Raw genomic sequence first — 12,336 nt, forward strand, 5'->3', positions numbered from 1 at the left:
CAGAGTCACACACACAGACGTCTCCAGAATCACAAAACACCTGTCATATCTTTCATGTTTACTGAGTTTCGTCTCATTCACTATGTTCTGTAATTTTATATCTTTTACAAACTGAAAGGTTCAGAAATATGCAGCTTTACTGCTATGAACATGAGTCTATTCAGATTAATGACAATGAATGAATGTAATCTGGGTTTTGATCAAACATTATGAGGAGCTGACATTCCTGCTGTCAGTGGGAGTCTTTCCTCCTGCAACATCAGTCCAGTACCAGAATCCAGATGGGAATCTCCAAAAAGAGACAGAGTTGCATGCATTTACACACAATAGCTTCCTTAGTTACTTAGAATTATCTCAGACATGGAGATAAAATTGATTGGATCTTACTCAGACTGGATAACTGTCACTCAGAGTCGTGTATTAGTCTATGCTTATTAAATAATTTGTCCACTAATCTTGCAATGCATTATCATACTGGCATAGGAGGAAAATCACTCGGGCTTGTTTGTAATACTTCCTCAGAAACAAACTATACTGACAGTCAATAGAAACTTTGAGGTAGAAATGTATGCAGAATTCTACTTGTAGGCCGGTTGTAATTATTCATTGTGGATTTACTGATGATCTAGTGCCCTGGTAGTTGAGATAATGATGATTGTCATTTTGTCATGATTCATTGCACATGGGTTGGTCACTTTGCAAAAGTGAACCAAATACACACCAAGCAATACTCAGTGAGTATCTGCACAATTTGAGAATGGGTTTTGAAGGTCGATATAAAGGCCCAAAAAAGGCCACCATTGTTAGTCCAGTGAACAGCATCATGTCGTGTCTGTCACATGAACAACGTCTCCGGGCACTGGGTATGGTGGAGGCCGGTTTGAGCTACAGTGATGTAGCCAGGCGTATGGGCTGTTCCCAACCCACAATCAGAAGCCTGGTCCAAAGCATGCGCCAACGGATTGCTGCCTGCATCGAAGCAAATGGAGGCCATACTCGTTATTGACTGTTGTGACTTTGTGTTTGGCAGGTGCCGTTTTCTTTTGTGAAATTCTTTATTTTGAAATCATTCTTGAAACTTTAGATTTTTGTTTCTGTATGCCAATATGCTAAAGAAATGATTCATATGAAGAAAATCCAGTTTCGGGCTTCAAAATAAAAATTATGTTGAAAAATATGGTCTCAAAGTTTTTAATGACTGTCAGTGTACAATCATCTTGAGTAGAACTAAGGAAAGGATGCGGCTTCAATGTTTCCTCAAAATAGAGACTGAGGAATTGTTTTGGTGGCATATTTGCATCCAAAAAGGAAAGCACTATCCTTAAAACAGCCTGTTCACCAAATTCACCAAAAAACTTGACTGAATTTGACATTCTCAACAGGTCAGCTACAGCTCGGAGATTGTTGTTTTCCATAACAAAGGAGATTTTGAAGGAGAAAACTACAAGAAATGCACGGCCAATGGCAGGTTAAACCCGCAGTTTACATCTAGTAAGTCAGACTACCAGTCCGTTAGCCATTAACCACCTCACCAACTCGTTCCAGTTTCTGAGTCAGCTGCTACCAAACCTGCTGGTCTCCTGTCAGCTTAGCTCTAAGTTCAGCCAGTCACTGGACTTCTGCCTGACCCTGCCCCCCAAAGTCCACTAGGAGTCATTTTTTTAAGGTTAGGGTTAGTGGTTAAGGCTTTGTGCTACTGATCAGAAGGCAGGGATTCAAGTTCCAGCACCACCAAGCTAACCCTAACCTGCACTCTGACCTAAGCGCCCTTCTTTTTTTTCTTTATTTGACCTTCATTTAGCCAGGTAGGTCAATTGAGAACAGTTCTCATTTACAATGATGACCTGACCAAGAGGCAGCATTAAAGGTAGATATTGTTTTTGATGGTATTCCAAAATTTCCGGGGGGTCAGGACCATTAGCAGTCAGTTACTGTTTGAAATAGATTGCCTTTGCATGTCTGATAGACTGAGTACATTTGTTTCTTAAAGGTGTATGATTGTCAGTCAGAAATCTTATTTGAGGTCTTTTCTCTACACCATAGGTTGTGTTTTTGGCAAATAAGCTCAGTCAAATCAGGATTTAGCCAGGTGTTGAGGCAGCAGTAAATAAAGATTCAAATTATGCCCAAGCCCCTTCAATATCAGGGATGAGCCTGATTCTGTGCCAGCCAGTCTACACATGCTAAGTCATACAAGAAAGCCTGTGGATTTAAGTTTTTCAGAAAGCGTTTTAAAACTATCACAGATGGGTTTCTTGAGGCGATGTCCTTATGAACACACACTATAATACAGTGATCACTAAGGCTCTGGCAGAACACTCTGGATGTATACTTCTCTGGCCTGTTGGTCAGGACAATGTGTAGAATACACCAATTTTGAAAATGGTAAGGAATCTGGTAAAACAGCTCTGGATCTATGGCATGTTAGACTCCAGTTCATGTTTGCAATCAGCTTAGGGGTGATGTTGAATTACATCACATGTAAACAGGAAGCTGGTGCTATCAGGCAGCAGTTCATCATGTATTTATTTAAATCAGGCATGCAGGCCTGATTTACATTGAACACTCTGCGATATAATGTCAGTAAGCAGCTTCAGTACAACATAGTTTGGTTAAATTGAATCCTGTTGTTCATACACTGCCACAGCTTTTATACATTTACAAAGAGTGGGGATAACTTCACCTTCTTCCTTAATGGTTCCAATTTAGTTTGTTTGGTGTGTCAGTTCAGGTAGTCGGGATTACCACACAGATGTGGAAATGAATGTAAATTTAAAATAATCTCGAGATCTTGACAAGTTGTTTTGATCATGAAGTAAAATACCACATTGTTCAGTTCCAGATACCGGTGACTAAGTATTTTATGCCTTTGTAGATAAACTGTGATCCTTAAGTTGTACTGTGTAAATGATAGCGTGAGGCTTAATGTTGTTGAAATTGCACTTATTGTTAAGAAATTTCATGCTGTGCATAATGTTTTGTTAGAGTCAGAGATCCTGTAGATATTAGGCCGATATCAAGGCAGCCAACGGGTATGATGAGACAAACAGTTCACATGCTGTATGGAGATGACGTATTCAGTCAGAGGAAGGGGCATTTGTGAAAAGAGAAGTTCCCCTGACGGGACCAAAAGCATATATAAGATATAAAATAATAATAAAACGAAAATTATGTTGCACAGATACTGAGAGAGTATACATGATAGAAACTTTGCAGCTGTATTATTTCTCCATCATTTCAGGCATGTGTAGTTAAGAAGGGTTTGTTTTTTTGTCAGTACAATATGTTGGATTAACTTAACATTGATGTTTTAATTTTGATTTATTAATTTCAGAATAGTACTCTTAAAGCAAATGCATGTGGAAGAAACATGTTATGTTTTCTCTAGCTATGCAGACACAGACAGCTTGTACAACAGGGAGAGCTGTGAGCTCCACAGTGGTTGTTGTGGTGACCGCAGATGGCAAATACATGTGTCCTTTCTTTCAATGCAACACAGTTATCACGTCATTGATTTGGCAGACGGCGGTCGAAAAAAGTTTTCGGACACCCCATGCATTTGTGAAATATTGCATTAAGAATCACTCTTTCATTGCAATTTATTTTAGTACAGTCTCAGCCAAAATACTAAATAAAGCCATAAAAAACTTAAAATTGATTGGTTCCACAAAAATACATAAGAAATTTTGAGTATTGCGTCATTTTCGTACCAGTGATCCACTAATGAAGGTCATGCTTTTTATTAAAAGACAACTTTTGTAGCTGTGCTTCATGTCTATATAAAGCCAGCACACTTGAAAGTTCTTCAGAGACAGAAATGGCTCAAAAAAGGAACCTAATGCATGAAACACGCCTGAAGATACAGATTCTCAGCCAGGAAGTGCAGATGCAGTCCTTCATCACTTGGATACACTCTGCAGAAATGCAGATGAACCAACAGCTTGGAAGACAAACCAAGATCTGAGCATCCAAGGGTTTCTTCAGCATGAAATGACATCCGAATCCACATGTGCAGGAAAACCACCAAATGACATCAGAGGAGCTTCAGCAGCAGCAGTCAAACCAAACTGGTGTCCAGTGTTCCACCTGCACTGTACGTGACCGACTTATAGACCATGTCTTAAGATCCTACAAAGCTGTCAATAAGATAAATGAGAAACAGAGGATAGCCCGGCGTCGTTGGGACCCAAGCACACAAGACGTGGACAACCAGGAATTTTAAGAAGATTCTGTGGTCAGATGAGTCCAGTTTCCAGCTTTACCTTCCTCCTGCTAATGTGACGGTACACAGAAGGCTAGGTGAAGCATTATCTCCAGCATGTACAGTACCTACTGTCAAGCATGGTGGAGGCAGTATCATGGTTTGGGGACGCATGAGTGCTGCTGGTGTTGGTCATCTTACATTGAACTATGCCAAGTATTGTGCCATTCTTCTACATGTGCTCTGTTTTGTCGAAGTCAAACTGGATGTTTCAAAAAATAATGCTCCTTAAACACATCCAGGGCCAGTAGAACTTGGCTGCAGGAGCTCAGTATCCATCCAGGTCTTAGAGTGGCCAGCTCAGTCCCGGACATGAGCTCCATTGACAATCTGTGTAGGATTATCAAAAGGTCTGTTTCAAAGCATAAATTAAAGAATTTAGAAGAATTAAAAGCAGTAACTCAAGAAGAATGGGACCAGATTACCCCTTAACAGTGTGAAAGGCTTGTGGGGAACATTCCAGCCAGGATTAGCTCTCTACTGTGTGCTAATGTCAGGACTATTAAATATTAATTTGATGATGTTTGCTGGTTTATTTATTTTTTTGGTCAGTTCTAAACACATTCTCTGGTATTTGTTGAGTTGGGTACTGACAGTGTTAAGAACTGACATATAAACTGTCAAGAATTTAGTTTTGTTAGCTTTTCTTGTAAACAATAAATAATAAGAAATAATTTGTATTTGTTTGTGTCTAATGCAGCCATACCTTTTGAAACACAAAAAAAGATTTTTCTCCAAATGTTGCATGCCCCTCTACCTCTCTACCTCTTCTGTTCCTCTCAACCTGCCGGCCCAGCAGGCAGATGGGTCCCCCTACATAAAGAGCCGGGTTCTGCTCAAGGTTTTTTTTTTTATCCCTGTTAAAAGGGTGTTTTTCTTGTCACTATCGCCTTAGGCCTTGCTTTGGGGGTCAGGCATATGGGTTCTGGAAAGTGTGTAATTGGCGCTACATAAATAAAACTGAACTGAATGCTAATATTTGAGATTGTGCAAAATTTTAAGGGTGTCTGAAAATTTTCTTCCACTACTGTATGTGCTTATGAAACTAGTCAGCACTGTGCATATTCAAAGGCAGACAGAAATGCCTGTTAGCTTAGTCTAGAACCTACCTGCTCTTGTTAGGGATGATACCCTTTTCCAACAGCGCCTTGTCCTTGCCAACACGGACGGCCAGCCAGTTACCCAGTTTGCCATCATACAGGGTATCCACCACCTTGAAGATGTCCCCACGACTGAAGGCCAGGCTCTGAGATGTTTCCTTCTCAGACTCAAAATGGGTGCGGATGAAGAAGGAGTCTCCACGCCCAGATGCCAAGATATCGTTATAGACTACACAGACAAAAAAAGTTGGAGATAAAGAGAAGGAGGGATTAAAAAGAAAGGTGAATATAGGAAAAGAAAAAGCGAGGCAGCAGCACTCCTCTCCAAAAGTATTGGAACACTGAGACCAATCCATTGTTTCTGCTGTAGACTGAAAACATTTGGGTTTGACATGAAGTGATGAATATGAGACCAGATATCAACATTTCAGCTTTTATATCTGGATCTGATACACAACTTAGAAGATAGCACCTTTTGTTTGAACCCACCTATTTTCCATCTGAGCAAAAGTATTGGAGCATGTGACTGACAGGTGTCTTTTATTACTCTGCTATGTTCTATTACAATGATTATTTAAATATTAATTAGTGCTCAATGCCTACGTTCAGTTTCAGATTTGGGTTTTGCCTGTGCAAAAGTTAGAGGTGGAACCAACATGAAAACCAGAGAGCTGTCTGTGAGTGAAAAACAAGCAATTGCGAAGCTGAGAGAAGATGAAAAATCAGTCAGAGCCATTTCACAACCATTGGTCATAGACTGTACAACTACAGTGCCTTGTGAAAGTATTCGGCCCAATTGAACTTTTCGCCACATTTCAGGCTTCAAACATAAAGATATAAAATTTTAATTTTTTGTCAAGAATCAACAACAATTGGGACACAATCGTGAAGTGGAATGAAATTTATTGGATATTTTAAACTTTTTTAACAAATAAAAAACTGAAAAGTGGGGTGTGCAATATTATTCGGCCCCTTTACTTTCAGTGCAGCAAACTCACTCCAGAAGTTCAGTGAGGATCTCTGAATGATCCAATGTTGTCCTAAATGACTGATGATGATAAATAGAATCCACCTGTGTGTAATCAAGTCTCCGTATAAATGCACCTGCCCTGTGATAGTCTCAGGGTTCTGTTTAAAGTGCAGAGAGCATCATGAAGACCAAGGAACACACCAGGCAGGTCCGAGATACTGTTGTGGAGAAGTTTAAAGCCGGATTTGGATACAAAAAGATTTCCCAAGCTTTAAACATCTCAAGGAGCACTGTGCAAGCAATCATATTGAAATGGAAGGAGTATCAGACCACTGCAAATCTACCAAGACCCGGCCGTCCCTCTAAACTTTCACCTCGAACAAGGAGAAGACTGATCAGGGATGCAGCCAAGAGGCCCATGATCACTCTGGATGAACTGCAGAGATCTACAGCTGAGGTGGGAGAGTCTGTCCATAGGACAACAATCAGTCGTACACTGCACAAATCTGGCCTTTATGGGAGAGTAGAAAGCAATTTCTCAAAGATATCCATAAAAAGTCTCATTTGAAGTTTGCCACAAGCCACCTGGGAGACACACCAAACATGTGGAAGAAGGTGCTCTGGTCAGATGAAACCAAAATCGAACTTTTTGGCCACAATGCAAAATGATATGTTTTGCGTAAAAGCAACACAGCTCATCACCCTGAACACACCATCCCCACTGTCAAACATGGTGGTGGCAGCCTCATGGTTTGGGCCTGCTTTTCTTCAGCAGGGACAGGGAAGATGGTTAAAATTGATGGGAAGATGAATGGAGCCAAATACAGGACCATTCTGGAAGAAAACCTGTTGGAGTCTGCAAAAGACTTGAGACTGGGACGGAGATTTATCTTCCAACAGGACAATGATCCAAAACATAAAGCCAAATCTACAATGGAATGGTTCACAAATAAATGTATCCAGGTGTTAGAATGGCCAAGTCAAAGTCCAGACCTGAATCCAATCGAAAATCTGTGGGCAGAGCTGAAGACTGCTGTTCACAAACGCTCTCCATCCAACCTCACTGAGCTCGAGCTGTTGTGCAAGGAAGAATGGGCAAGAATTTCAGTCTCTCGATGTGCAAAACTGATAGAGACATACCCCAAGCGACTTGCAGCTGTAATTGCAGCAAAAGGTGGCGCTACAAAGTATTAATGCAAGGGGGCCGAATAATATTGCACGCCCCACTTTTCAGGTTTTTATTTGTTAAAAAAGTTTAAAATATCCAATAAATTTCATTCCACTTCACGATTGTGTCCCACTTGTTGTTGATTCTTGACAAAAAATTACAATTTTATATCTTTAAGTTTGAAGCCTGAAATGCGGCGAAAGGCTGAAAAGTTCAAGGGGGCCGAATACTTTCACAAGGCACTGTATATGGAATATCCTGCAGAAGAAAGAAACCACTGGTGTACTAAGTAACAGACGGGTAGACCCAGGAAAACAGCAACCGTTGGCAACAGAAACATTGTGAGAGCTGTAAAGAAAGACCTTAAAACAACTGTGAATGACATCAACAACAACCTCCAGAGGGCAGGAGTGAAGGTATCACTTCCACTGTTCACAGAAGACTTCATAAACAAAAGTACAGAAGCTACAACAGAAGATCAAACCACTCATTAGCAAGAAGAAAAGGAAAGCCAGGCTGGAATTTACCAAAAAGTACAGAGATAAGCCTCAAAAATTCTGGGACAAAATTTTATGGACTGATGAGACAAAGATGAACCAAAGTGATGGAAAGGCTAAAGTTTGGAGAAAGAAAGGTTCTGCTCATGATCCCAAACATTCAAGATCATCTGTGAAACAGTGTAGTTAATGTCATGGCTTGGGCTTGCATGGTTTTTCTGGGACAGACTCATTATTCTTCACTGATGATGTAACACATGATGGTAGCAGCAAACTCAGAAGTCTACAAAAATATTTTGTCTGCCAGTTTAAAGACAGATGCAACCAAATTGATTAGGAGATCATCATGCAGCAAGATAAAGACTCTGAACACACTGCCAAAACAACAAAGGAGTTCATCAGGGGTAAGAAGTGGAAGGTTTTAGACCGGCCCAGTCAATCTCCAGACTTCAACCCTATAGAACTGTATTTTACCTGCTGAAGAGGAGACTGAAGGGAGGAACCTTCAAAGCACACAACAACGGAAAGAAGCTGTGGTGAAAACCTGGGAAAGCATCACAAAAGAAGACTGCAAAAGTGATGTCAGTGGGTAACATTATTCATTTTAATCTATTTTAAGTCTCTGTTCCAATACTTTTGCTCACCTAAAAAATTGGTGTTCCTCTACAAATATTGCTATCTTCTAAGTTGTGTGTCAGATCCAGATGTAAATACCTGGAAATAAAAGCTGAAATATTAATCTCTTGTCTCATATTTATCATTTGATGCCAAGCTCAAATGTTTTCAGTCTACAGCAAAAATAAAGGAACTGGCCTCACTGTTCCAGTACTTTTGGAGTGGAGTGCAAACAGTGAAATACTAGCATGAGGTTTAGACACATGTTGACCACCATATTCTGAATCAATTTGATGTTGAAATGATTTTGGACTCTGCAGCACTTTGAAAAATAATAAAAATGTTTCTGACCTTTAGAGCCTTGACAGATATTTGGATATTATTTGGATTTTAGTATTACTTGCACTGTTGAAATGTCAGACTGCTTTGAAAGCACGAGGCACTATATTTTTAGAGTTTCAGGTGTATACTCCGTAGGGGCAAATGATCGTCAAGTTAGATAGTCTCATTAGAACAAGCACTTCTCTCAAATCCTTCTGGCTAATGACTGTAGGAATTTAGCAAAGGCCTAAGACAAACTCAGAAAAGCTCTCTCTCTCCAGCACTGACCAACACCAATTACTACAGGAAGATTGGGACATATGTATGTCTGTGTGTTGTCATTCACAGAAAGATGGATCTCCCTGCTGAACATTTAAACACCTGGAATAACTTTTCTTTTTGAAAGGCAATGACTTTGACTTTTATGCTATGGATGTTTTGTTTAATGAACTTTCATGCTGAAGTCCCTTCCCAGCTTAGGAGACCCTCTCCAGAGACATCTCCACATTCTACCAGGATCAGATAACAGTCGGAAAATTTTATGACTGCTGGAGAAGAACACATGGGAGCCGAGAACAAAGAGACACTTTCTTTGAGAAACAAAGAACCTTTTCAAAACTCATATTTCTGATATGTATTTTGAATTTTCAGGTTTATCAATGTGACAGGAAACCCTTCACCTATAACATATCTAAGGGCCCCTTAAACCTTCGACCTTAAAAGGCCGGACAGTGCTCGGTCTCGGTCTCTTCCTGTTTCTCACTCTCTGGAGGCTCCACGTCAAGCCTCTCTCATTATTTTCCTTATCTAAAGCGCGTTTTTTCTATCTTTTGAAGTTTCTTCATCTCAAAGTTTGTTGACTAGTTATCTTTTAATTTTTGTAACATTAATCTGGACATTTTTCTCAGTTTAAGCCGAAATTATTCGTTTTATTAGTGAATATCGATAAAGAACTGATTAAAAACCGATTTACATTTTTTTCTAATTTTGGGCTCTACAGTTTATCCCTTCTTTTATCCGGCTAATGCCTGCTAAAACATCACGAGAGCCCTCATTCTTTTTGACCATGTGAATTTTTCCATCAAACGGACCCCGGCCCTCAGCTGACCACACCGGAAATCTTCTAGATCAGATCTCCGGCAACTGAACCGATCCACCCAGGCGGAACATCCAAGCGTCGCCATAACGACAACACACCGCTCCGAACCAGCAAGTCCAGGTGCGTTGTGAAGCGTCCCGGCTCGCAAAGTCCAAGCCAGCAGGAGACTCCGACGGACGGTTCTGACCGTAAGACCAGCTGAGTTCTATGCCTGATCAGGGGTTTGATGTGACTAACTGCTCGATTAATTACACACGTGGACAAAATTGTTGGTACCCCTCAGTTAAAGAAGGAAAAACCCACAATTCTCACTGAAATCACTTGAAACTCACAAAAGTAACAATAAATAAAAATTTATTGAAAATTAAATAATTAAAAACAGCCATTACTTTTGAATTGTTGATTAACATAATTATTTTAAAAAACAAACTAATGAAACAGGCCTGGACAAAAATGATGGTACCTCTATAAAACATTGAAAACTATTTGACCAGAGTGACATGATTAACTCAGGTGTGTCATTTAATTGACATCACAGGTGTTTCCAAACTCATAATCAGTCAGGCTGCCTATTTAAAGGGAGACAAGTAGTCACCCTGCTGTTTGGTGAAAAGGTGTGTACCACACTGAACATGGACAACAGAAAGCAAAGGAGAGAATTGTCCCAGGACATCCGAAAAAAAATTATAGACAAACATCTTAAAGGTAAAGGCTATAAGACCATCTCTAAACAGCTTGAAGTTCCTGTGACAACAGTGGCTCATATTATTCAGAAGTTCAAGACCCACGGGACAGTAGCCAACCTCCCTGGACGTGGCCGCAAGAGGAAAATTGATGACAAATTGAAGAGACGGATCATTGGAATTGTATCCAAAGAGCCCAGAGCAACCTCCAAAGAAATTAAAGGTGAACTCCAAGGCCAAGGTACATCAGTGTCTGATCGCACCATTCGTCGTTGTTTGAGCCAAAGTGGACTTCATGGGAGACGACCAAGGAGGACACCACTGCTGAAAAAAACTCATAAAAAAGCGAGACTGGAATTTGCAAAAATGCATGTTGACAAGCCACAAAGCTTCTGGGAGAATGTCCTTTGGACAGATGAGACCAAACTGGAGCTTTTTGGTAAGGCACATCAACTCTATGTTCATAGACTCAAAAACCAAGCATACGAAGAAAAGAACACTGTCCCTACGGTGAAACATGGAGGAGGCTCAGTAATGTTTTGGGGCTGCTTTGCTGCATCTGGCACAGGGTGTCTTGAAAGTGTGCAAGGTACGATGAAATCTGAAGACTATCAAGGCATTCTGGAGAGAAATGTGCTGCCTAGTGTCAGAAAGCTTGGTCTCAGTCGCAGGTCATGGGTCTTCCAACAGGACAACCATCCAAAACACACAGCCAAAAACACCCAAGAATGGCTGAGAGAAAAGCGTTGGACTATTCTAAAGTGGCCTTCTATGAGCCCAGATCTGAATCCCATTGAACATATGTGGAAGGAGCTGAAACATGCCATTTGGAGAAGACACCCATCAAACCTGAGACAACTGGAGCTGTTTGCTCATGAGGAGTGGGCCAAAATACCTGTTGACAGCTGCAGAACGCTCATTGACAAATACAGAAATCGTTTAATTGCAGTGATTGCCTCAAAAGGTTGTGCAACAAAATATTAAGTTATGGGTACCATCATTTTTGTCCAGTCCTATTTCATTAGTTTGTTTTTTTAAATAATTATGTTAATCAACAATTCAAAAGTGATGGCTGATTTTGATTATTTAATTTTCAATAAATTTTTATTTATTGTTACTTTTGTGAGTTTCAAGTGATTTCAGTGAGAATTGTGGGTTTTTCCTTCTTTAACTGAGGGGTACCAACAATTTTGTCCACGTGTGTAAATTCGCCAGTTTATTCTTTTACAAATCATTAGAATTCTTAATCCAAATTACCGTTTACCTCATCAGGTTAGTTATCTGGCTCCTCCTCACCATACTATGCTAATTTGAAAACACATAGGATCTCACCACACACACCCACATCCCTCATACACACGCACGCACACATACACATCATATATGCATTGTATATAGTTCAACTGTATTATTAATAGAATAGTCAATAAATGTTTTCATTTTAGACCAAATTAAAGCCTTGTGTGTTTTCTTTGTGCAAGAATGTGTGTCCATTTAACCGAGAATTCAAGCCTTTAAGATATGAGACTGACCCTGAGATCCACAATCTCTTGATTGAATCATAATCACTCTATCTTCAATGATGATTTGTGCCACTCAGAGTCAACCCAGAGTCTAGGATT

General features: G+C 40.1%; 1 protein-coding gene across 1 annotated transcript in view; it reads right to left on the reverse strand.

Annotated features, from left to right (window-relative positions):
• Positions 1-12,336, reverse strand: part of LOC110963350 (tight junction protein ZO-2-like) — a 180,200-nt gene that overhangs the window by 29,759 nt on the left and 138,105 nt on the right. Inside the window, 1 exon segment of the mRNA XM_051950651.1 lies at positions 5,371-5,590. Within this exon segment, the coding sequence (XP_051806611.1) occupies positions 5,371-5,590 (220 nt within the window).

Source organism: Acanthochromis polyacanthus, chromosome 7, assembly GCF_021347895.1.
Source record: "Acanthochromis polyacanthus isolate Apoly-LR-REF ecotype Palm Island chromosome 7, KAUST_Apoly_ChrSc, whole genome shotgun sequence".
Taxonomy (NCBI): Eukaryota; Metazoa; Chordata; class Actinopteri; family Pomacentridae; genus Acanthochromis; species Acanthochromis polyacanthus.